Source organism: Dendropsophus ebraccatus, chromosome 8 (genome assembly GCF_027789765.1).
Source record: "Dendropsophus ebraccatus isolate aDenEbr1 chromosome 8, aDenEbr1.pat, whole genome shotgun sequence".
NCBI lineage: Eukaryota > Metazoa > Chordata > Amphibia > Anura > Hylidae > Dendropsophus > Dendropsophus ebraccatus.
In genome coordinates this window covers 123,128,600-123,156,476 of record NC_091461.1, presented here as the reverse complement: position 1 = coordinate 123,156,476, position 27,877 = coordinate 123,128,600, and the positions used below count along the sequence as shown (strand labels likewise).

Genomic DNA, 27,877 nt, shown 5'->3' with positions numbered 1-27,877 from the left:
ACGCTGAGGAGGAAGCTATGTCCCTTATAGCGCCTCTCTTACCTTCCTCCTCGGTGCCGTTCCGGTGCAGTTAGTCACTTCCTCCATGGTCCAGTAAGGTGGACTGTCCGCCCCATTGTGCCAATACGCCCACGGCTAACCCGGCCCTTTCTAATGATAATGAATGGAGCGGGCCAGCAGGGGGCGGATCGGCGCTATGGGGCTAGGCAGTGCTCCTAACAGTCTCACCGGACTATGGTGCACACAAGTAACTGCACTGGAACAGCACCGAGGAGGAGGTTAGAGACATACTATAAGAGACATCCCATCCTCCCCAGTACTATAGGGACATATCAACAGGTTAGAGTCATCTCACCTGCTGAGAGTTCCCCTTTAATGTTGATCTGAGCATTAAGGATTATCTGTCGTCCTTGAGTGTATTAAAATTGTTTCTTAATTAACTTTATTGAGAACTTTATCCAGGGTTAGAAAAACATGGCCGCTTTCTCCCTGAGACAGCACCGCTCTTGTCTCCAGGTCAGGTGTAGTTTGCAATTAAGCTCCATTCACTTCAATGAAACTGAGTCACAAAACCTGCACAAGAGCGTTGCTGTCTCTGGAAAAAAGCGGCCTTGTTTTCGTAGCGCTGGAGAACCCCTTTTAAGCTTTTTATTTTACTCATATTGAAACATGCCTAGCCATTGGCTATAAGCAAATTTATGGGGGGATTCCCAACTTCTCCACCACCTTTGGGGGAATGAGGGTTGTCTGGTTTTCATTGTCCACACTCAATAAATGTATAAATGCATTGACCGTCCGTCTGCTGATTGGTGGCGCTCCCAGTGGTCGGACTCCCGCGGATCAGCCACCCCCATGATGAATGGCGGTACAGTCAGTGTAACAACCTATGTGTTATCATATTCTCCCGCCAATCAGCCACCCCCATGATAATGGCGGCACAGTCACTGTAACAACCTATGTGTTATCATATTCTCCCGCCAATCAGCCACCCCCATGATGAATGGCGGCACGGTCAGTGTAACAACATATGTGTTATCATATTCTCCCATGTATCAGCCACCCCCTGTGATAATGGCGGCACAGTCAGTGTAACAACCTATGTGTTATCATATTCTCCCGCGGATCAGCCACCCCCATGATAATGGCGGCACAGTCAGTGTAACAACCTATGTGTTATCATATCCTCCTGCCGATCAGCCACCCCCATGATGAATGGCGGCACGGTCAGTGTAACAACATATGTGTTATCATATTCTCCCGCCGATCAGCCACCCCCATGATGAATGGCGGCACAGTCAGTGTAACAACCTATGTGTTATCATATTCTCCCATGTATCAGCCACCCCCATGATGAATGGCGGCACAGTCAGTGTAACAACCTATGTGTTATCATATCCTCCTGCGGATCAGCCACCCCCATGATAATAGCGGCACAGTCAGTGTAACAACCTATGTGTTATCATATTCTCCCGCCGATCAGCCACCCCCATGATGAATGGCGGCACAGTCAGTGTAACAACATATGTGTTATCATATTCTCCCATGTATCAGCCACCCCCATGATAATAGCGGCACAGTCAGTGTAACAACCTATGTGTTATCATATTCTCCTGCGGATCAGCCACCCCCATGATGAATGGCGGCACAGTCAGTGTAACAACCTATGTGTTATCATATCCTCCCGCTGATCAGCCACCCCCATGATAATGGCGGCACAGTCAGTGTAACAACCTATGTGTTATCATATTCTCCCGCCGATCAGCCACCCCCATGATGAATGGCGGCACAGTCAGTGTAACAACCTATGTGTTATCATATTCTCCTGCGGATCAGCCACCCCCATGATGAATGGCGGCACAGTCAGTGTAACAACCTATGTGTTATCATATCCTCCCGCTGATCAGCCACCCCCATGATAATGGCGGCACAGTCAGTGTAACAACCTATGTGTTATCATATTCTCCCGCCGATCAGCCACCCCCATGATGAATGGCGGCACAGTCAGTGTAACAACCTATGTGTTATCATATCCTCCTGCGGATCAGCCTCCCCCATGATAATGGCGGCACAGTCAGTGTAACAACCTATGTGTTCTCATATTCTCCCATGGATCAGCCACCCCCATGATAATGGCGGCACAGTCAGTGTAACAACCTATGTGTTATCATATCCTCCTGCGGATCAGCCTCCCCCATGATAATGGCGGCACAGTCAGTGTAACAACCTATGTGTTATCATATTCTCCCGCCAATCAGCCACCCCCATGATAATGGCGGCACAGTCAGTGTAACAACCTATGTGTTATCATATCCTCCCGCTGATCAGCCACCCCCATGATGAATGGCGGCACAGTCAGTCTAGTCTCATCATATTCTCCCCTCATAGTTTCCTCACTAGACAAGTTATGAACCGGTTACAGAGCAGTTGCGGATCCCTGAGACTCTCCTGCTCTATATACACGGCTGCCTGGAGCGGAGCAGCTGCTTCTTAAAGTGTTCAGTCTTGTTAATAAAACGTCAGATGATTTGCCAAGAACGTTAGATGAGAATCTCGTCTCTAGGATCGTCCCACGATAGATGGTGAACACAGATGATCTGACGGTGAGGACGAGACCTCCAGGAATTCCATACCATCCGGTAACTTCTATACCTGTAACATATGGAGCGTCAATTAGTCACGGCATAAAAGTGTAATGAACGTCCGACCACGTGGCCGAGCAGCTGAGCGGAGAGCGACCGGATATCCAGCCGCATAGTGTTTCATCCCGGAAACCTAACACCTCGCTATTGACTAGAGGTGAGCGAATCTACAGTGACGTCCGTAAGATACCAGAGTGTCAGACCTGACTGCTCCGGCCAATCATGGCACTGAGGGAGCAGAATTACATCATCCAGAGCAGCGCTCGTTTACAGAGCCTAATTGGGCCCAGTTTCTGTAACTCAGTTCCATTGAAGTGAATGGAGCTGAATTGCAGACCACACCTGACCTGGAGACAAGAGCGCTGCTGTCTCTGGAAAAAAAGTGGCCATGTTTTTCTAACGCTGGTGAACCCCTTTAAATACATCGCTGTCAGCCGTATATCCTGTTTATACAGAGTAATATATTCTAGTGCAGGCCAAAACATGCGATCAGCCGAGGATCAGGCTGCAACACCCCACACCCAACCTGTGGCCCCAATTCTAGAAGTAAGCAGCCATGTTTTTCTAAGCCTGGAGAACCCCTTTAAATGGCGCCAAGAATCAGCCAATCATGTGACAGTGATAAACGAATGGTTGTTGTGAACAGGCGATCTGTCACTATGGATTGTGGAAACGTAAGTGTGTAATACGATCCACCACAAGCAGGCAATCAATTTTTTAAATCTTTTTTCCTTTTAACATTTTTTAAAGTCTTGTCAGGGGGATTCAGCGCGGTTTATTGTAGGGTTTACAGAGAGCGCCCTCTTGTGGCTGGAGGTGCAATGCTGCCTCCTACCACTGGGGAGCGGCCATCACCAACGGTCACAGATAAAGGAGAAATCCGGAGAAAATGATTCTTTGCAAACAAAGGGGAATATAATAACCCAGCACTACTCCCCTCTCCCGCAGCGCCACATCACAGGCTCCAGGACCCCCACCCCCACTAGTGGATTATAATAGCTCCGTTTGGGGCGGTAGCCCGGGGCCCTGAGCTCCTGGGGGGCCCATGGCCACCCAAACAGACTTATACTTTCAGTGGTGTACTGTACCTGGATACAGTTCTGCCAGAATTTGCAAAAAAGTGCTGCTTTTTTACCGCTATTTTGTACAAATCAGGGCAAAAGTGTAGCCGGGAGACAATTCAGTAACATTAGAGAACATACTGAAGGACCTTATCATGTGACAATGATGTCACCACAGGTCCTGTACAGTCTGCACTATGGAGGAGCAATACTAAAGTTTTAGTTACAGTGGGGTGGGGGCCCAGGCTTGGTGAACAGCCCCGGGCCTATGGTAAAGTTAATCCGCCCCTTCCCACCCCAACTGATTTCCCCTTGAGTTGCGAGATGAAAATACCCAACATGGCTGATGGATTTCTTACTCAGCCAATCAGTGAGTGCTGTGGTGTCCCGCCCCAGTAACTGATCAGCTGAGCGGGCAATCCATCAACCGAGTTATGATGTGAGTTCTGGAGCGTTAAGGAAGCGCTGCGGAGGCACGGGGAGTAGTGCTTGTTTATTATGTTTCTGCATGCTAGAAAATTATCATTTTCTTTAGACTTCTTCTTTAAAGGGTCAGATGCCAGTTGTGGCCTGTGGGCCCTCTTAGTGCATGGGCCCCATAGCAGTGGCGTGGTCTGGTCTGTGCACAGCACATGGTGGTCAGGATTTTAAAGCTACCACACAAATTGTATCTCACTCCACTCTAGTGATGCACGAAGCACCGAAATATCAATATTAATGTCGATATTTCAGGCAGAAAAACGGTTTCCTGGTATTCGATACTTTGTGTTAAGCTGCATAATAGAGCAGTTTAACATAGTATAGAGCAGTGATTTTCAACCAGTGTGCCGCGACACATGGTCGGGTGTGCCGCGGGGAAAGTTCCCCAAACTATGGTGCCCCTGTAAAACAGGAGAAAACAATGGGGGAGGGAAACCTGGGGATGGGGGAGAAACAGGGGAGAGAAGCAGGGGGGAGAGAAGTTTGGTGGAGAGAAGCACGGGGGAGAGAAGCACAGGAGAGAAGCAGGGGGAGAAGTATGGTGGAGAGAAGCACAGGAGAGAAGCAAGGGGAGAAGTATGGTGGAGAGAAGCACAGGGGAGAGAAGCACAGGAGAGAAGCAGGGGGAGAAGTATGGTGGAGAGAAGCACAGGGGAGAGAAGCACAGGAGAGAAGCACAGGGGAGAGAAGCACAGGGGAGAGAAGCACGGGGGAGAGAAGCACGGGGGAGAGAAGCAGGGGGGAGAAGCACAGGGGAGAGAAGCACAGGAGAGAAGCATGGGGGAGAGAAGCACAGGAGAGAAGCACAGGGGAGAGAAGCACGGGGGAGAGAAGCACGGGGGAGAGAAGCAGGGGGGAGAAGCACAGGGGAGAGAAGCAAGGGGGAGAGAAGCACAGGAGAGAAGCACAGGGGAGAGAAGCATGGGGGAGAGAAGTTTGGTGGAGAGAAGCACGGGGGAGAGAAGCACAGGAGAGAAGCATGGGTGAGAGAAGTTTGGTGGAGAGAAGCACGGGGGAGAGAAGCACAGGAGAGAAGCAGGGGGGAGAGAAGCAGAGGAGAGAAGCAGGGGGGAGAAGTATGGTGGAGAGAAGCACAGGGGGGAGAAGAAAACAGTCCCAGGTTTCACACTGAGTATAAATACATTTAGAATCTATATTATTAACTATATGTATAATATGTCCTGTTTTAGTGTCATTTTGTGCCATTTTCTCTGTGTGCGCCCCCTGCCCTCTAGTGTTACCTCTTCGCCGGTGCAATGTTTGCGCCCGGCGGCGCCAAATTCAAGTAACCGGCACATAGCGATCGCTTGTGTCAGCTATTTTACAGTGTAGATGCCGCTGTCACAACTGACAGCAGCATTTAACCCCTCCCGAGCGGCCCCCACTGCTAATGACTGTGGCTCGCAATCCCATGGGCGGCTGTCATTTAACCATTCCTAGTCCCCAACCGCCCCACCCCCAGGGACCCGCCAAGGCAGTGGGGTACCCCCACGCCCTTCAGTTCCCCCACCAGGACCTGCCAGTGCAGTGGGGTCCCTCGCACCCGCCAGTGTCCACAATCCTGTTGTGCACAGGGAGGCATGCTGAGAGGTACAGGGGAATTAAAAAGTGTAAAAAAAAGTTTTTTTTTTTAAAAATAGGAATAAAAGGTTCTAGTAATCCCCCTTTTTTTCAAAAAAAAAGTAAAAAAATGTATTCGGCCCCCATTGCATGTGTAATTATCCAAACTATAAAATGTAACAAAGTGATCAACTTTATTTAGCATCGAATTGGTATCAAGTATTGAAATAAGAAAGCTGGTATTGGTATCGAACTCAGAACTCTGGTACGGTGACATCGCTGCGCCACTCTCTTCTAATTGCGAACGTTTTTACCACTAAGAGGAGGCGCTCGTATCCCATGTCCTGGCTGGATTTCTGCCGTGTTTGGGGGGGCTCCTCCAGGCTTTGCAGATCTGTGGGCGACTTCTTGGCTGTTACAGATGGAGCGCACCCATCAGCGGAGACTATAGATGGAGCGCACCCATCAGCGGAGACTATAGATGGAGCGCACCCATCAGCGGAGACTATAGATGGAGCGCACCCATCAGCGGAGACTATAGATGGAGCGCACCCATCAGGGGAGACTATAGATGGAGCGCACCCATCAGGGGAGACTATAGATGGAGCGCACCCATCAGGGGAGACTATAGATGGAGTGCACCCATCAGCGGAGACTATAGATGGAGCGCACCCATCATCGGAGACTATAGATGGAGTGCACCCATCAGCGGAGACTATAGATGGAGCGCACCCATCAGCGGAGACTATAGATGGAGCGCACCCATCAGGGGAGACTATAGATGGAGCGCAGCCATCAGCAGAGACTATAGATGGAGCGCACCCATCAGCGGAGACTATAGATTAAGCGCACCCATCAGCGGAGACTATAGATGGAGCGCACCCATCAGCGGAGACTATAGATGGAGCGCACCCATCAGCGGAGACTATAGATGGAGCGCACCCATCAGGGGAGACTATAGATTAAGCGCACCCATCAGCGGAGACTATAGATGGAGCGCAGCCATCAGCGGAGACTATAGATGGAGCGCACCCATCAGCGGAGACTATAGATTAAGCGCACCCATCAGCGGAGACTATAGATGGAGCGCACCCATCAGCGGAGACTATAGATTAAGCACACCCATCAGCGGAGACTATAGATGGAGCGCAGCCATCAGCGGAGACTATAGATGGAGCGCAGCCATCAGCGGAGACTATAGATGGAGCGCACCCATCAGCAGAGACTATAGATGGAGCGCACCCATCAGCGGAGACTATAGATGGAGCGCACCCATCAGCGGAGACTATAGATGGAGAGCACCCATCAGCGGAGACTATAGATTAAGCGCACCCATCAGCGGAGACTATAGATGGAGTGCAGCCATCAGCGGAGACTATAGATGGAGCGCACCCATCAGCGGAGACTATAGATGGAGCGCCCCCATCAGCGGAGACTATAGATGGAGCGCCCCCATCAGCGGAGACTATAGATGGAGCGCACCCATCAGCGGAGACTATAGATGGAGTGCAGCCATCAGCGGAGACTATAGATGGAGCGCACCCATCAGCGGAGACTATAGATGGAGCGCACCCATCAGCGGAGACTATAGATGGAGCGCCCCCATCAGCGGAGACTATAGATGGAGCGCACCCATCAGGGGAGACTATAGATGGAGCGCAGCCATCAGCGGAGACTATAGATGGAGCGCCCCCATCAGCGGAGACTATAGATGGAGCGCACCCATCAGCGGAGACTATAGATGGAGCGCAGCCATCAGCGGAGACTATAGATGGAGCACACCCATCAGCGGAGACTATAGATGGAGCGCCCCCATCAGCGGAGACTATAGATGGAGCGCAGCCATCAGCGGAGACTATAGATGGAGCACACCCATCAGCGGAGACTATAGATGGAGCGCACCCATCAGCGGAGACTATCTCAGCATGGTAATATATAACCTGGTGAGGGCAGAAGGTCAGTGCTCCACCCTGGAGAAGATGGAACCTACAAATTACCAGATCCCTCCGTATGAAGCAATCACAGAGGCCGTCCTGACAAATCTCAGCAAGTCCGAGGAGTTTTATTGCAATTGTCCAATGACGTTCTATGTGACTACGTGCCATGGTCTATGAGAGCACAATCTCCATTACTTTCTTTATACCTTAAAGGGGAACTCCAACAAAAAAACTTTTCTTTTAAACTCATTTCAACTCATTTCAGAAACTTTGCAGCAGCAAATCCCCATAGAAAACCTCTCCTGCTCTGGACAGTTCCTGACATGGACAGAAGTGGCAGCAGAGAGCACTGTGTCAGACTGGAGAGAATACACCACTTCCTGCAGGACATACAGCAGCTGATAAGTACTGGACGACTGGAGATTTTTAAATAAATGTAAATTAAAAATGTATAAGTTTCACACATGATAGGCTTAGATACGCTGACTGAGCAGATGGTATCACACATAATGGGGGTAGATACACTGACTGAGCAGATGGTATCACACATGATAGGCTTAGATACGCTGACTGAGCAGATGGTATCACACATAATGGGGGTAGATACACTGACTGAGCAGATGGTATCACACATGATAGGCTTAGATACGCAGACTGAGCAGATTGTATCACACATAATGGGGGTAGATACACTGACTAAGCAGATGGTATCACACATGATAGGCTTAGATACACTGACTGAGCAGATGGTATCACACATGATAGGCTTAGATACACTGACTGAGCAGATGGTATCACACATGATAGGCTTAGATACGCTGACTGAGCAGATGGTATCACACATAATGGGGGTAGATACACTGACTGAGCAGATGGTATCACACATGATAGGCTTAGATACGCAGACTGAGCAGATTGTATCACACATAATGGGGGTAGATACACTGACTGAGCAGATGGTATCACACATGATAGGCTTAGATACACTGACTGAGCAGATGGTATCACACATGATAGGCTTAGATACGCTGACTGAGCAGATGGTATCACACATGATAGGCTTAGATACGCTGACTGAGCAGATGGTATCACACATGATAGGCTTAGATACGCTGACTGAGCAGATGGTATCACACATGATAGGCTTAGATACACTGACTGAGCAGATGGTATCACACATGATGGGGGTAGATACACTGGGCGGCTCCCATCCTCCTCCAGGACACATATGATATACAGCAGGATGATGGAAGAACGTCCCCACCCCTCAGTCTGAGGAACCTGCAAATGACCCGGATCCTACAGTATGAAGCAATCGTGCAGACTGAGGGCGTCCTAGTAAATCTAAGCAGCACTGAGGAGTTTGGTGCAATGACCCCCGCCCCCCGGCCCCCCCACCCGCAGCTTGATCCCTTTTGTCATTCAGTCATTTTTGTAAAGGAGATGGGGTTAAAGGGGCACTCCACTCAGACATAACTTCTGATATGTTGCTGCCCATGGGGAGACTAACATTTCCTTCCATACTTGTTATTATATCCTTCTCCCAGTTCTCAGCTGCTGCTTTCTGCTGAAGACACAAAAATCTGGGTGTCAGCTTTTCTCTCTGTCTCCCCCCCCCCCTCCCTTCTGAGACGGCTGAAGTAAACAAGTTCCTGGCAGCTACAAAGAAGCTACAATGTTGCAGATACAGCCTGCCAGGGACTTGTTTACATCAGCTGTCTATGAAGGGGGGGGGGGGGGGGGGGGCGAGGGGGAGACAGAGAGAAAAGCTCACACCCAGATTTTTGTGTCTTCAGCAGAAAGCAGCAGCTGAGAACTGGGGGAAGGAGACTGAATAGATAATAACAGGTATGGAAGGAATTGTTAGGGCCCTATTACACCAACAGATTATCAGACTTTTTCAACGAAAGTCAGGAATGGATTTGAAAAGAGGAGAAATCCAGTCTTTCCTTTAAGATCTGCACTCTGTTTATAGTCTGTTCCTGGCTTTGGCTTCAATAATCTGTCAGATAAATCTATCTGTGTAATAGGGCCCGTAGTCGCATGTTCAGACATGATGGGAGGAAGCAGTCACTGAGAGTCAGCAGGGAGTAGTCACTGAGAGTCAGCAGGGAGGAGTCACTGATTCAGAAGGGAGGAGTCACTGAGAGTCAGCAGGGAGGAGTCACTAAGAGTCAGCAGTGGGGAGTCACTAAGAGTCAGCAGGAAGCAGTCACTGAGTCAGCAGGGAGGAGTCACTGAGAGTCAGCAGGGAGGAGTCACTGAGAGTCAGCAGGGAGGAGTCACTGAGAGTCAGCAGGAAGCAGTCACTGAAAGTCAGCAGGGAGGAGTCACTGAGAGTCAGCAGGGAGGAGTCACTGAGAGTCAGCAGGAAGCAGTCACTGAGAGTCAGTGGGGAGGAGTCACTGAGTCAGCAGGAAGCAGTCACTGAGAGTCAGCAGGGAGGAGTCACTGAGAGTCAGCAGGCAGGAGTCACTGAGAGTCAGCAGGGAGGAGTCACTGACAGTCAGCAGGAAGCAGTCACTGAGAGTCAGCGGGGAGGAGTCACTGAGTCAGCAGGAAGCAGTCACTGAGAGTCAGCGGGGAGGAGTCACTGAGAGTCAGCAGGGAGGAGTCACTGAGAGTCAGCAGGGAGGAGTCACTGAGTCAGCAGACAGGAGTCACTGAGAGTCAGCAGGGAGGAGTCACTGAGAGTCAGCAGGAAGCAGTCACTGAGAGTCAGCAGGGAGGAGTCACTGAGAGTCAGCAGGGAGGAGTCACTGAGAGTCAGCAGGGAGGAGTCACTGAGAGTCAGCGGGGAGGAGTCACTGAGAGTAAGCAGGGAGGAGTCACTGAGAGTCAGCAGGCAGGAGTCACTGAGAGTCAGCGGGGAGGAGTCACTGAGAGTCAGCAGGGAGGAGTCACTGAGAGTCAACAGGCAGGAGTCACTGAGAGTCAGCGGGGAGGAGTCACTGAGAGTCAGCAGGAAGCAGTCACTGAGAGTCAGCGGGGAGGAGTCACTGAGAGTAAGCAGGAAGCAGTCACTGAGAGTCAGCGGGGAGGAGTCACTGAGAGTCAGCGGGGAGGAGTCACTGAGAGTCAGCAGGAAGCAGTCACTGAGAGTCAGCAGGAAGCAGTCACTGAGAGCCAGTAGGGAGGAGTCACTAAGAGTCAGCAGGGAGGAGTCACTGAGAGTCAGCAGGGAGGAGTCACTGAGAGTCAGCAGGCAGGAGTCACTGAGAGTCAGCAGGGAGGAGTCACTGAGAGTCAGCAGGGAGGAGTCACTAAGAGTCAGCAGGGAGGAGTCACTGAGAGTCAGCAGGGAGGAGTCACTAAGAGTCAGCAGGGAGGAGTCACTGAGAGTCAGCAGGCAGGAGTCACTGAGAGTCAGCAGGGAGGAGTCACTAAGAGTCAGCAGGGAGGAGTCACTGAGAGTCAGTAGGGAGGAGTCACTGAGAGTCAGCAGGGAGGAGTCACTGATAAAAGTCTTGGAGGAGCGGTCAGTCATTTTAAGGGCGCCACCACAATGGAGCTGACACAGTTTCATCTACAGTGTATGATTGTAGGAAACAGTTATTCATTATGTTGTAATAAACCGCAGCAGAATCATCATCCTGCCATCAGTGTGAACACTCCCCGCTCCTCAGTGCCGCACTGTATCCTAAACCACGCCCCGCGCTGCGTCACAGTGACGTCACGTGCTCAGCCGGCTTCCGCATCGCCTGAGTGTACCAAGATGGCGGCCCCCAGAGGCGGAAACGTGGAGAGCGGAGCCCGGAGCCGGGAGCCTGGGGATGGGGGATGGTTTGTGACGCTGGCTCTGGGGGTGTCCCTGCTGAAATGTCTCCTCATACCGACCTAGTAAGGAGCGGAGCGCGTATTGTCTCCTAATGGTGGAGGGGACTACAGATCCCAGCATGCCTCGCTGTACGGGGGGTGGGGGAGTATCACCGCTTTATATACACTGCAGATCAGTGCCCCCCATTATAGACCCCATATATATATATATATATATATATATATACACACTGTATGGATGAAGGGAGCTGCACCCCAATATCTCATGTAAATAGTGAAGCCCCCGGGGACCCCCTGATCAGCAGAGACCTCCGGTATATACCCCCATATCACCCATATATTGTTATATTATACGGCTACAGGCTATGTTCACACAATGTCTCTTTTTGACCGTCTTGCTGCTGTTTTTTTTTTTAATTATCAGCGTTTCCATAAACTTCCCGTGTTTTGGCGCTTAAATGAGTCTGTGAAGCGTCCAAAGAGAGATATTGTGTGAATGTAGCCTTATAGTGTGCGTCTATTATAGCTATACAGCCCCCAGCGTACTATATAATACTGCCATATAGTGTCCGCCTATTATAGCTATACAGCTCCCAGCGTACTATATAATACTGCCATATAGTGTCCGCCTATTATAGCTATACAGCTCCCAGCGTACTATATAATACTGCCATATAGTGCCCACCTTATATCGTCATACAGCCCCCAGCGTACTATATAATACTGCCATATAGTGTGCGTCTATTATAGCTATACAGCCCCCAGCGTACTATATAATACTGCCATATAGTGTGCGTCTATTATAGCTATACAGCCCCCAGCATACTATATAATACTGCCATATAGTGTGCGTCTATTATAGCTATACAGCCCCCAGCATACTATATAATACTGCCATATAGTGTGCGTCTATTATAGCTATACAGCCCCCAGCGTACTATATAATACTGCCATATAGTGTCCTCCTAATATCGTCATACAGCCCACATCATGCTGCCATATATATATATATATATATATATATATATATATATATATATATATATATATATGTGAGAGCGGTCAGACGCTGTGACTGTTGGGGCTGCTGTATGCCGGCTGTGTATAGTGATGGGGATGTATATATGTGTGTGTATATATATATATATATATATATATATATATAAGAGCGGTCAGACGCTGATCTGCTGATATTTTGCAGTCATTCCACAGACTTTGAGGTGCACAGGAACTGGCTGGCCATCGCCCATAGTCTGCCCATATCCCGATGGTACCATGAGGTAAGAGACCCCCCCCCCATGTGTCACATTATCCCTCGGTCTAAGCGGATCGGCTGTACATATTGATGTAAATGGGGATTCTGTACGGTGCAGATCCTCATCACCATCTACACTGACGTATATATACACATACATACTATATACTTACACGTTATATACACACATACTATACACGCATACACTAATACTATATACACACACACTATACATACTATATACACATATACTATACACACATACATAATATATACACATAGGTACTATACACACATACCATATACACTCAGATATTATACACTGACACACACTATATATACACATACTTTATACACACAGATACTATACACACACAATCATACACTAATACTATATACACATAATACTATATACTTACACGTTATATACACACATACTATACAAACACACAGACTATACACGCATACACTAATACTATATACACACATACATACTACGGTATATACTCATACTATACATACATACTATATACACATACAGTGAACTATACACACATACATAATATATACACATAGGTACTATACCCACATACACTCAGATATTATACACTGACACACGCTATATATACACATACTTTATACACACAGATACTATACACACAAACATACACTAATACTATATACACATACATACTATATACACACAAACATACACTAATACTATATACACATACACATACATACTATATACACACAAACATACACTAATACTATATACATACATACCGCACACATACTATATACACACACACATACACTAATACTATATACATACTATATACACACACACATACACTAATACTATATACATACATACCGCACACATACTATATACACACAGCTACTATACAGACGTTTAAATGCAAAGTTTATTTAGCAACACGCCAACATCGGTGGACAGGCAGATACAGTCCCACGAAGGCTAAGGCCTGTTGTAGCGTGAGAACGTGAAACGGCCGTAGCCTTTGTGGGACGCACTTGCTGTATCTGCCTGTCCACAGGTGTTGGTGTGTTGCTGAATAAGCTTTGCACTTGAGCGGTGAGTTGCCGCTGCTCTTCTTTACGTCTTGTTTCTGCATTTGGAAATATATATACTATAAGGCCGAGCACCACCGACCGGAGAAGAGTCACACAGGGTCGGCGTATACTGTACGCCACACCAGAACACTCACCGCACGGAGAGGCAGTGCCTGGCGGCTTTCTGAATGTATGATATATATATATATATATATATATATATATATATATATATATATGTATATAATATATAGTAAGAGTATTCCTGATTTAGCCCCCGGCTGCTTCTTTCCCTCTTGCCTTGATGTCCCACTCCTCCTTCTGTCTTTGCTCCTGTATCTCTGTTGCTCTGCAGGACACCTCGGAGTGGACGTTGGATTACCCCCCGTTTTTGTCTGTCCCTTACCTCCTCCATGTCCTTATGTTTGTCCCTTACCCCCCCATGTCCTTATATGTCTGTCCCTTACCTCCCCATGTCCTTATGTTTGTCCCTTACCCCCCCATGTCCTTATATGTCTGTCCCTTACCTCCCCATGTCCTTATATGTCTGTCCCTTACCTCCCCATGTCCTTATGTTTGTCCCTTACCCCCCCCATGTCCTTATATGTCTGTCCCTTACCTCCCCATGTCCTTATGTTTGTACATACTATATACACATACATACTATATACACACAAACATACACTAATACTATATACATACATACCGCACACATACTATATACACACACACATACACTAATACTATATACATACTATATACACACACACATACACTAATACTATATACATACATACCGCACACATACTATATACACACAGCTACTATACAGACGTTTAAATGCAAAGTTTATTTAGCAACACGCCAACATCGGTGGACAGGCAGATACAGTCCCACGAAGGCTAAGGCCTGTTGTAGCGTGAGAACGTGAAACGGCCGTAGCCTTTGTGGGACGCACTTGCTGTATCTGCCTGTCCACAGGTGTTGGTGTGTTGCTGAATAAGCTTTGCACTTGAGCGGTGAGTTGCCGCTGCTCTTCTTTACGTCTTGTTTCTGCATTTGGAAATATATATACTATAAGGCCGAGCACCACCGACCGGAGAAGAGTCACACAGGGTCGGCGTATACTGTACGCCACACCAGAACACTCACCGCACGGAGAGGCAGTGCCTGGCGGCTTTCTGAATGTATGATATATATATATATATATATATATATATATATATATATATATATATATGTATATAATATATAGTAAGAGTATTCCTGATTTAGCCCCCGGCTGCTTCTTTCCCTCTTGCCTTGATGTCCCACTCCTCCTTCTGTCTTTGCTCCTGTATCTCTGTTGCTCTGCAGGACACCTCGGAGTGGACGTTGGATTACCCCCCGTTTTTCGCCTGGTTTGAGTTTTCGCTCTCCCATGTTGCTCGGTACTTTGATCCAGAAATGCTGAAAGTCGAGAACCTGAACTATGCCAGCCATAATACCGTCCTGTTCCAGAGGTTCTCCGTCATCTTCACCGATCTGCTCTTCATCTTTGCAGCCAAACAGTAAGGACGTATGTATGTACAGAAGGGTCCTGTGTCCCAGGGGTCAGAGAGGGTCTGGTTGTCACCCTCCACCCTTACTGCCCATGTCCTTATATGTCTGTCCCTTACCTCCTCCATGTCCTTATATGTCTGTCCCTTACCTCCTCCATGTCCTTATATGTCTGTCCCTTACCCCCTGTGTCCTTATATGTCTGTCCCTTACCTCCTCCATGTCCTTATATGTCTGTCCCTTACCTCCCATGTCCTTATATGTCTGTCCCTTACCTCCCATGTCCTTATATGTCTGTCCCTTACCTCCCATGTCCTTATATGTCTGTCCCTTACCTCCCATGTCCTTATATGTCTGTCCCTTACCTCCCATGTCCTTATATGTTTGTCCCTTACCTCCTCCATGTCCTTATATGTCTGTCCCTTACCTCCCATGTCCTTATATGTCTGTCCCTTACCCCCCATGTCCTTATGTCAGTCCCTTACCCCCTGTGTCCTTATATGTCTGTCCCTTACTTCCCATGTCCTTATATGTCTGTCCCTTACCTCCCATGTCCTTATATGTCAGTCCCTTACCTCCTCCATGTCCTTATATGTCTGTCCCTTACCTCCCATGTCCTTATATGTTTGTCCCTTACCCCCTGTGTCCTTATATGTCTGTCCCTTACCCCCTGTGTCCTTATATGTCTGTCCCTTACCTCCCATGTCCTTATATGTCTGTCCCTTACCCCCCGTGTCCTTATATGTCTGTCTCTTACCACCTGTGTCCTTGTATGTCTGTCCCTTACCTCCCATGTCCTTATATGTCTGTCCCTTACCTCCTCCATGTCCTTATATGTCTGTCCCTTACCTCCTCCATGTCCTTATATGTCTGTCCCTTACCTCCTCCATGTCCTTATATGTCTGTCCCTTACCTCCCATGTCCTTATATGTCTGTCCCTTACCTTCTGTGTCCTTATATGTCTGTCCCTTACCCCCCATGTCCTTATATGTCTGTCCCTTACCTCCCATGTCCTTATATGTCTGTCCCTTACCTCCCCATGTCCTTATATGTCTGTCCCTTACCTCCCCATGTCCTTATGTTTGTCCCTTACCCCCCCATGTCCTTATATGTCTGTCCCTTACCTCCCATGTCCTTATATGTCTGTCCCTTACCCCCTGTGTCCTTATATGTCTGTCCCTTACCCCTCCATGTCCTTATATGTCTGTCCCTTACCCCCTGTGTCCTTATATGTCTGTCCCTTACCCCCTGTGTCCTTATATGTCTGTCCCTTACCCCCCATGTCCTTATATGTCTGTCCCTTACCTCCCATGTCCTTATATGTCTGTCCCTTACCTCCCCATGTCCTTATATGTCTGTCCCTTACCCCCTGTGTCCTTATATGTATGTCTGTCCCTTACCTCCTCCATGTCCTTATGTTTGTCCCTTACCCCCCCATGTCCTTATATGTCTGTCCCTTACCTCCCCATGTCCTTATGTTTGTCCCTTACCCCCCCATGTCCTTATATGTCTGTCCCTTACCTCCCCATGTCCTTATATGTCTGTCCCTTACCTCCCCATGTCCTTATGTTTGTCCCTTACCCCCCCCATGTCCTTATATGTCTGTCCCTTACCTCCCCATGTCCTTATGTTTGTCCCTTACCCCCCCATGTCCTTATATGTCTGTCCCTTACCACCTGTGTCCTTATATGTATGTCTGTCCCTTACCTCCCATGTCCTTATATGTCTGTCCCTTACCCCCTGTGTCCTTATATGTCTGTCCCTTACCCCCTGTGTCCTTATATGTATGTCTGTCCCTTACCTCCTGTGTCCTTATATGTCTGTCCCTTACCCCCTGTGTCCTTATATGTATGTCTGTCCCTTACCTCCTGTGTCCTTATATGTCTATCCCTTACCTCCCATGTCCTTATATGTCTGTCCCTTACCCCCTGTGTCCTTATATGTATGTCTGTCCCTTACCTCCCTTGCCTTGTCTAGTCCTTTTCTTCGGTCTCTTTACCAGTTCTAGTATTTTTCCTTCTATTCTCTTTTGTCGCCCGTCTCCCTCAGTTTGTTTCTTTGTCTCATAGTTTTGCCCTTTAAAGCTTTGGTTTTGCTGCAGGTGCTGCCAGTGCATCAACGGTAGAAGAGAGCGGCGGGAATTGCTGGAGAAACCGGCGTTCATCCTCGCGGTCCTTCTCCTCTGGAACTTCGGGCTTCTCATAGTAGATCGTATCCTTCCTGTAATATGTGCAAATGTACTGATATGTTACACGCTGATATGTTACACACTGATATGTTACACGCTGATATGTTACACGCTGATATGTCACAGGCTGATAGGTTACACGCTGTTAGGTTACAGGCTGTTAGGTTACAGGCTGTTAGGTTACAGGCTGTTAGGTTACAGGCTGTTAGGTTACACGCTGATATGTTACACGCTGATATGTTACACGCTGATATGTTACACGCTGATATGTTACACGCTGATATGTTACACGCTGATATGTTACACGCTGATATGTTACACGCTGATATGTTACACGCTGATATGTTACACGCTGATATGTTACACGCTGATATGTTACAGGCTGCTATGTTACAGGCTGCTATGTTACACGCTGATACGTCGCACGCTGATACGTCGCACGCTGATACGTCGCACGCTGATACGTCGCACGCTGATACGTCGCAGGCTGATACGTCGCAGGCTGATACGTCGCAGGCTGATACGTCTCAGGCTGTTAGGTCACAGGCTGTTAGGTCACAGGCTGTTAGGTCACAGGCTGTTAGGTCACAGGCTGTTAGGTCACAGGCTGTTAGGTCACAGGCTGTTAGGTCACAGGCTGTTAGGTCACAGGCTGTTAGGTCACAGGCTGTTAGGTCACAGGCTGTTAGGTCACAGGCTGTTAGGTCACAGGCTGTTAGGTCACACGCTGATAGGTCACAGGCTGTTAGGTCACAGGCTGTTAGGTCACAGGCTGTTAGGTCACAGGCTGTTAGGTCACAGGCTGTTAGGTCACAGGCTGTTAGGTCACAGGCTGTTAGGTCACAGGCTGTTAGGTCACAGGCTGTTAGGTCACAGGCTGTTAGGTTACACGCTGATATGTTACACGCTGATATGTTACACGCTGATAGGTCACAGGCTGTTAGGTTACAGGCTGTTAGGTTACACGCTGATATATTATAATACACTGCTATACCTATAATCACCAGGAGAACTGTTTCTGCTTCTGAATTTATATGTTTTTCATATCCTGAAAAAGTTCTCAGACATTCACTTTCAGTATAATGGATTCCTCTCGGGGATCATGCTTCTGTCCATCGCTCGTATGTTTCAGGTAAATTTTATGGCCGTCGTGTTCCCATTGATTATTTGTTTGATCTGGACACTTTAATGGGGAATTCCAGTATGATAAGAAGTGTAAGTGTTACTGGGGCCAGTGTAATAACAGGAAAGAAATTAATATACTTACCTCCCCCGGCCCCTGCTCTCCACCACTTTTAGTTGCTTCTCCGCCCCTGCTGAGACCTCAGCCAATCACTGTCCTGTTTCACTGAATAGACTCCTCCTCCTGAGACCTCAGCCAATCACTGTCCTGTCTCACTTAGTAGGCTGGTCGTGCAGGGACATCTAGTGTTGAAAGCAGGGGGATGCAGCTACAGATATCAGGAACGTGAGCTGTGGGGGACCAGGCAAGGAAGCATACATTTAATACATTTAATATCAGAATACTCCTTTACAGGGGTTCAACTACTATCCGAAAGTTATATAGATTTGTAATTTACTTCTATTTAAAAATCTCCAGTCTTCCAGTACTTATCAGCTGCTGTATGTCCTGCAGGAAGTGGTGTATTCTCTCCAGTCTGACACAGTGCTCTCTGCTGCCACCTCTGTCCATGTCAGGAACTGTCCAGAGCAGTAACGCTATCCACATGATTCTCTTGCTACCAGTTTTCCCTAAGTTACAGCTGATCATTAGGGGTCTCGGCTCAAGCACATCATGTGATCAGGTTATTGTCCCAGGATAACAGTAGAGAACCCCTTTAAGAGTGTAGATGGTGTTGAGGAGAATAATGGACATTTTTCCCGTCTGGCAGAAGCGACACCTGGAGGGCGCCCTCCTCTTTGCCGTGCTCCTGAATTTTAAGCACATCTACCTGTACATCGCTCCAGCATATGGCGTCTACCTACTGCGCTCTTACTGCTTCCCGGCCAGTAATCCCGGTGAGTAATGGTGGAGGTGGGAGCCGCGGTGTGTCCGTGGTGTCCGTGGTCATGGGGCCGTCTCTTCACCTTCTCTCTTGTTCCTCAGATGGATCCGTACGCTGGAGAAGCTTCAGTCTCCTCCGCTTCCTCGCTTTGGCCGCCATAGTTGTGTTTGTTTTTGCGGTTTCGTTCGGTCCCTTTCTATACTTGGTGCGTATCCTCCAGCCATGTGTGATTGGGATGGACATGTGGGGGCGAGCGGTGGAATGCATGGGATGTTATCCGTGCGGATTACGTAGTGTGAACGCGTCCTTATAGGGAAAATAGTCATTCCCTGTACACAGTTTTATGTGGAGTTTTGACGTTCCTGAGGCGGCTGCACTACTGAGAGGGTGCGATGCCCTCCCCTGATCTCTGACTGGTGCTGGGTTATCATGGAGACCTCGTGCCACCTTCCACATCATTAGGGAGGTCCTGTATATGGCCTCCATGATGACCTTGTACCTGAAGAAGGTGTAATATCAGAAGTGCAGCCTCAGGCTTTGGGCCAGGCAGCTGATCCAGAGATCTCCTGAATAACATGGACAATAAGTAGTCCTCTTTATTATGTGCATGTGCTCAGTAGTCCTGGATATTCATGAGAAGCAGAAAACTCCACCCACCAGCTGCTGATTGGCAGTTATCTATCCATGCTGTGTATAGGCAGTCAGCTGTCAATCAGCAGCTGGAGGGCGGGGAGGGGTGTGACAAGAATCCAATTCTCCTGCATATTAGGAGAACGGCTGAACAGAATGATGTAAGTAATACACCGATCTGTTCAGCATTTCTGTCACCATGTCCTACATTAACACGGAATAAACCTAGTGACAGATTCTCTTTAATGTTACACTAATGGAGTTGCAGGTTAGCCACTCCTTATCATCCACCTGTTATGTAATAGCCCCCCCCCCCCCCCCCCCTTTATATCTGTGCAGTGATGTTTTATGATGTTCCATTTATAGGGTCAGATACCTCAAGTCTTGTCCCGGCTTTTCCCATTCAAGAGAGGCCTCTGCCACGCCTACTGGGCTCCGAACTTCTGGGCGTTGTATAATGGTGCCGACAAAGCCTTGTCTGTCATCGGTAATTCTTTTCACATCAGCGATTACCTGTACGTGATGGTCGGGATATGTACTTAAAAGCTGAAAAAGAGCGCCAGGGAGCAGATGGATTCAGCTCGCCGGACGACCCCTTAAAGGGATTGTGTCACCTAGATTTTCTGTTACTGATTAGATTTAGATACTAAAACTTATTTTTTTTATTCTAACCTTTTTTCTGACTACAATTTTTATTATTTATTTCCCTTTTTATACCTTGTTATGGGGGCAGCCATATTGCCTGGGTTGTACTTAACAGCATTTAGTGACATGCTTTACAGCCAGGCTCATGGACATAGGCGACAATAGACAGACTCTGTCCCCTTGGGATAAATGTGAGACATTACTGAGCGCGCTCTGTGACCTGTGAAAAGGTCATTCCACAGGGAGCTGCTATTGTCTCCCCTATCTACTGGTGTCACATGACGCTGCAATGCTGTACAGATCACTTTACTGCAGCCTCCTCTTATCACCACAGACACAACAGGAAGTCTCAGCTTAGTTTTAGCCTCAGTGGTGAGAATGAGAACTGCAGGATATCAGGATTATTATATAATATAGAGAGAAAAATGGAAAATTAGAAGAATGTCACCAAAAACATAACATAAAAACATTATTTATAGAATAAGTCATTTTCTGAGGACACTGTTCCTTTAAGGATTCTATTACACAGGTTACTGGCTGCATCGAGTGAGCAGTAAACTCTCTGCTTTGCCTCCATGAAGCCTGATAATAGTGCGGCCAGGCTGCAGGAACTATCGCTGCATTGTTGGTGCAGCCCAGTCGATCATTGTTGGTGCGGCCCAGTCGCTGCATTGTTGGTGCGGCCCAGTCGATCATTGTTGGTGCGGCCCAGTCGATCATTGTTGGCCTCGTGTCATCTGTTTACACGGGGTGACAAGCGGCCAACGATGTATGCAATGAGCTGCACAGAATATCCTATCAGCAGGTGATGGGGTGTCTGCTCGTTGCTGGTCTTCTTACATGAGCCGATTGTTGGTTTCATCTTCCCTCTTTTCCTTCTTCTCCTTGTCCGACAGGTGTTAAGATGCGGCTGCTGAATGCGGCTTCGGTTCGCACAGGATCGATGACCGGGGGTTTGGTCCAGGAGTTTGAGCACAGCGTCCTTCCATCTGTCACGCCGATGGCCACTCTCATCTGCACGGCTCTATCTATACTGGTAATAATCACTTGTCTGTGCACATGAGGCCTCTTAAAGGGGAACTCCTACGAAGATAATCTCTAGTCTTATGTGAATTCAGCGTCAGTCGCTGCAGGCTGGTCATGGATTTGTTGCAGTTGGATACAGCATAGGCAGCTCTCTGCGGGGTGAAGATATCCAATGTCCTGGTAGTTTGTTACAGTGTGTCAGTGCAGGGATTGTGTATCCGCCTGGAATACACACATCTGGGGATTAGAAGCCGCTATGGTGCATGTGGCGTCCCATGGGCTGCTGTGGTGATTGGACCTACGGACCAGCTGGCACAGTCGCCCTCCAGTGCCGGATCTCTGGGCACCTAAATTCCCCTGTAAGGTGAGGGCTGGTTCTTGGTTTCTTCCCATTTAGGCCGGGTTCACACTGCGTTTCTGCAATCCATTTTTTCCATCCGTTTCATGCATTTTTGTGCATCCGTTCTGATCCGTTTTTCCATTGATTTTCATTATTAAAAGAAAAAAAAACGGATCCTTCTTCTAGGATAGAAAACAACATGGTTGACCACATTTTGATCTATTTTTTTTTTTTTACCGTTATTTTTGCATAAAAATGGATTGCAAAAACGCAGTGTGATCCCGGCCTTACTTACAGTCGTCAGAGATCATAAAATTGGTTCAAAAAATTGGAGTGCAAAGTGTAGCATCTACATAATTTTGTAATTTTATATTTTACAATAATTAAAGGGATATTCCCCTGTAGGTCCTGTAGAACATATCAATGCGATAGGCCATTCATGTCTGACATCTGTGGTTCCAACCTCTGAGGGGCTGCTCCTATGTACAGACTGGGGTGGGGGTCTCGTGACCTGCATAATAGGGGGCGATCCTGACCTGCCTCCTGCCTAATAGGGGGCGATCCTGACCTGCCTCCTGCCTGATGGGGGCGGTCCTGACCTGCCTTCTGCCTGATGGGGGCGGTCCTGTGCTGTGACCTGCCAGATGGGGGCGGTCCTGACCGATCACCTGCCTGATGGGAGCGGTCCTGACCTGTCACCTGCCTGATGGTGGCGGTCCTGACCTGTCACCTGCCTGATGGGGGCGGTCCTGACCTGTCACCTGCCTGATGGGGGCGGTCCTAGGCTGTGTCCTGCCTGATGGGGGTGGTCCTGACTTGTGACCTACCTGACGAGGTGGGACCAGCAGCTATGACATACACTTAGGGTATTACTTTTGTATTTCCTCTGTAGATCTGTCTTCACTTTTCTCTTTTTCAGCCTTCGGTTTTCTGTTTGTGGTTTAAACCCCAAGGACCTCGCAGTTTCTTACGCTGTCTGATCCTCTGCGCCCTCAGCTCCTTCATGTTTGGCTGGCATGTACACGAGAAGGCCATCCTCCTGGCCATCCTGCCTTTAAGGTATGTGTGTGTGTGTGTGTGTGTGTTGGTGTATATATATATATATATATATATATATATATATATATATATATATATATATATATATATATATATAAAAACACAGCAATCACTGAACTCAGGGAGAACAGTGAAATTTTTCACTGTTCTCCCTAAGCTCAGTGATTGTTGTGTTTTGTTGGTCTATTACTCATTGCCCCCGGTAGCCAGAATCCTGCTCCACACTGACGAGGGGCAAATACCCCGAAACTGCAGTCTGTGGATGGATGCCTAGCCTTGGTAACCCTTGTCTTATGTCGTTATACTCGCCACAGAGTTAGACTTTGACTCACAGGGGCCACCCTGGTGTTTCCCTATTTAGGTCCCAAAGCTCGCAACAGAGTGAGGACCTGAGGGACTACGTATCAGGGTGGTTTGGTGCTCTCCCCACTAGGAGGCGCCCCTTGGCAATGGGCTTCCTTCTCTGGAGAGAGGGATATCTGGCTATTCCCGTGTTTTGAGACTCGTAACTGAGGCTCCACGGACCCCTTTTTTGCATATATATATATATATATATATATATATAAAATAATATTTATTTATATATAGGAAAAGGCGGCACTCCAGTTTTAGTGAATAAAAAGTGGTTTAGTTTATTCACCCAACATGCAACGTTTCAATCTTCTCAATGAGATCTTTGTCAAGCAATGTAATCAGCAGTAAGGGGCTGGTATATAACACACATAAGGACAGCCCATCAATTAAGTGACATCATCATAATCACAGATTATAAACATACATCATAACTACAAAGTGATACAGTGTATACATAAATGTGCAGTGATATTGTGTAGTCCATCATACATAAGCTGTGGTAGATGCGGTCGATCCCAATATTCAGACATTAGTCCATAGATAAATGCTGAATAAAATAAGTCCAGCAATCCAATGGTTAATGGAGGGGGTCATAACTCACCAAGTTATATATCAAGCAGCTGCTCCGCCATGCCGTGTACCCATCCATCTCGATCCTTGTTTGTACACAAAGCTATAGCGCATGTGCGAGGAGCGCACCGTGAGAGGGTTGTTATGGAGTGTCATGATCGCCAATCCTAAAGAGAACCTGGCGCATGCTCTATACTATCCCAGAATGCAGTTCCGCCATCTTGGACTCTAAACGAGACAGCCCGATCAATGGAAGCTTCATGTATCAATCCGGGCTCCGTCACAGCTCTAGGCGCATGCGCACTACCGGGTGCGCCATCTTGGAAACGGGAAAACTTGCCCATACTAGACGGGCTAACATGTCCCTATACTGCTGATTACATTGCTTGACAAAGATCTCATTGAGAAGATTGAAACGTTGCATGTTGGGTGAATAAACTAAACCACTTTTTATTCACTAAAACTGGAGTGCCGCCTTTTCCTGTAATTTGCTAGATTGCCGTCGGACCGTGAGGCTGTGCACCCTACCTGAGCCTTGAGCCGCACAGTGCCGTTCTGCAAACAATTATTTTATATATGTGTGTGTGTGTATGTATATATATATATATATATATATATATATATATATATATATATATATATATATATATATATAATATGTGTATCTGTATATGTATGGGTGTGTGTATATATATGTATGTGCATATGTATGGGTGTGTGTGTGTATATGTGTTTGTGTATCTGTGTATATATATGGGTGTGTGTGTATATATATGTATATATGTGTGTATCTGTATATATATGGGTGTGTGTATATATGTGTGTATCTGTATATGTATGGGTGTGTGTATATATGTGTGTATCTGTATATGTATGGGTGTGTGTATATATGTGTGTGTATCTGTATATATATATATGTGTGTTTGTGTATCTGTGTATACATATGTTTGTGTATCTGTGTGTATATATATATATATATATATATATATATATATATATATATATATATATATATGGGTGTGTGTATATTACTACCTGTATATGTTTCTCACAGTGTTGTTGTTCTTTCAGCGTGCTGGCTGTCGGCAGTGCACAGGATGCTGGGATATTCCTGATTCTGACAACTGTCGGTCACTTCTCATTGTTTCCCCTTCTCTTCACTCCTCAAGGTAACGTTTCTTCTCAGCCGTTATAGTCGCTGTGGCCGTTCCCGTGACCAGATGTCATCAGGTGTATTGGGGGGCCGGGGGGATGAGAAGTGAGATGCACTCAAAATTATTTTATTGCTAAAATATTATTATTGATATGTAAATTTATTGTATTATAAAATTAATATTATTATTTTAACATTTAACATATTATAGTTTAACCTTATTCTGCACTCGGCCCCCAAAATAAGAACAGGAAAACAGAATATCAGACATTGTGGAGATTCTAGTTTTTTCCTTGTCAATAGAGAAGTAAAGATTCTGTTTTCACTTTGCCATTATGGGGTATACGGGTCAGAAGGACGGGGTATACGGGGCAGAAGGACTGGGTATACGGGGCAGAAGGACTGGGTATACGGGGCAGAAGGACGGGGTATACGGGGCAGAAGGACGGGGTATACGGGGCAGAAGGACGGGGTATACGGGGCAGAAGGACGGGGTATACGGGGCAGAAGGACGGGGTATACGGGGCAGAAGGACGGGGTATATGGGGCAAAACTACGGGGTATACGGGGCAGAAGAATGGGGTATACGGGGCAGAAGGACTGGATATACGGGGCAAAACTATGGGGTAGAAGGACGGTGTATACGGGGTAGAACAATGGGGTATACGGGGCAGAAGGATAAGGAAAATGCATAAGGACACAATGTAATATGTTACTTTCTGACTATATTGTTTATAAAGTACAACACGCAGATCCCCTGTATACACAAGAGATCCAAGAGGGCTCAGTATGTGTGTATGTATGTATATGTGTGTGTATGTATATGTATGTGTGTATGTGTATGTATATGTATGTGTATGTATGTATGTGTATGTATATGTAGTGTGTGTGTGTGTGTATGTGTGTGTGTGTGTGTGTGTATGTATATGTATATGTGTATGTGTGTGTATATATATATATATATATATATATATATATATATATATATATATATATATATATATATAATGTGTGTGTGTGCAGAAGAGTGTCTGCAGTCATACAGGTGCAGTAAGCAGATACAGAGATGAGATATCAGGAGGAGACAGGATGACATTGGGGAGAGGAGGCGCTCCGACTATAACCTGCATCTTCTTCCTCTCAGAGCTGCTGATTAAGGTTCTTCTGATGATGATCTTCACCGTCTTCAGCTTCAGCGCTCTGGGGACTCTGTTCAGGTAACCAGAATCTGCACAGTCATTAAAGGGGTCCTCCTAAGAGTAAGTGTTATCACCCGTCCAGGTCACGTGTTGGTGAGGTCCCACAGATAGATGGAGCGGCGGCCACCACTATAGCGGAGTACAGCGCTCACCTGTCCCATAGAGGAAGGGAAGTGCTGGCAGAGCTTGTGCACTCACCTGGGGGGGGGGGGGGTGACTATTCTAATCATCCTGGGGGTCCCTGTCCTGTGGATACTGTTTTTAAAGGGGTGGTTCACACACACAAAAAAACATTATTTTAAATCATCTGGTGCTAGAGATTTGTAATTTATCTCTTTATAAAATTCTCCAGTCTCCCAGTACTTATCAGCTGCTGTATGTCCTGCAGGAAGTGGTTTATTCTCTCCAGTCTGACACAGTGCTCTCTGCTGCCACCTCTGTCCATGTCAGGAACTGTCCAGAGGAGCAGCAAATCCCCATAGAAAACCTCTCCTGCTCTGGACAGTTCCTGACATGGACAGAGGTGGCAGCAGAGAGCACTGTGTCAGACTGGAGAGAATACACCACTTCCTGCAGGACATACAGCAGCTGATAAGTACTGGGAGACTGGAGAATTTTATAAAGAGGTAAATTACAAATCTATATGACTTTGTGAAACCAGTTGATTTGAAAGACAAAGATTTTCATTGGAGTACCCCTTTAATCCTCTTCACGGGTGCACAGTCTGAGGGCTGCCCATAACCATGGACCGTGCGATACGTCAGTGTGGATGAGGCCTAAGTGAGCCCTGAATCCAGCAAAAGCAGCCCAGATCCACACTTACACCCTCTGGTGATGCCGACATACTCCAGAGCGCAGTACAGAGACTCCTCACATCCCGTCCTGACCCCCTTATAATCCCGCATTACGGCCGTCTCTGTGACCTCCGGACGTGTAATATATTTTCTGCTCATTACAGGAAAGACGGGAGACTCCTGAGCTGCGTGGAGTGTCTGTACGTCTGCGGCCTCATCCCCCTGGGCTTCCTGTGTGAGATCATTTACCCCTTCACCCCCTGGCAGGAGCGCCTGCCCTTCTTCCCCCTGCTGGTGACCTCTGTGTACTGCGCCCTGGGCATCGCCTACTCCTGGGTCAGACTTTATATCTCTGCATTCTCTGGACCAATGACGACTGTGAAGAAACGCCAGTGAGGACCCGCGGACATGGGAACCTCTCCCCCCACCACTGACTGCAGAACCTTATTTTTATACCGCGTCCAATGTAAAAGCAAAGGGTTTTCCTTTATTTTTTGTATATATAAAGTTTGGTGATAAGTATGGTCATAGATGTTACTGTGTCTGATTGGTTGCAGATTTCATTTGGCTTGGGGGTGACTAATCTAA

The 27,877-nt window shown here is 47.3% G+C and overlaps 1 protein-coding gene across 1 annotated transcript; it reads left to right on the top strand.

Moving 5' to 3' along the window:
- Positions 1-11,354: 11,354 nt before the first annotated feature.
- Positions 11,355-27,813, top strand: ALG8 (ALG8 alpha-1,3-glucosyltransferase). Its single transcript, XM_069981666.1, has 13 exons — positions 11,355-11,517; positions 12,656-12,734; positions 15,143-15,336; positions 17,427-17,536; positions 18,578-18,645; positions 19,406-19,532; positions 19,621-19,724; positions 20,516-20,636; positions 21,691-21,830; positions 23,080-23,219; positions 25,215-25,312; positions 26,441-26,513; positions 27,454-27,813. Exons 1-13 carry the CDS (start codon positions 11,393-11,395, stop codon positions 27,683-27,685), a joined length of 1,611 nt encoding a protein of 536 aa, XP_069837767.1. The 5' UTR covers positions 11,355-11,392; the 3' UTR covers positions 27,686-27,813.
- The last annotated feature ends 64 nt before the right edge of the window (positions 27,814-27,877 follow it).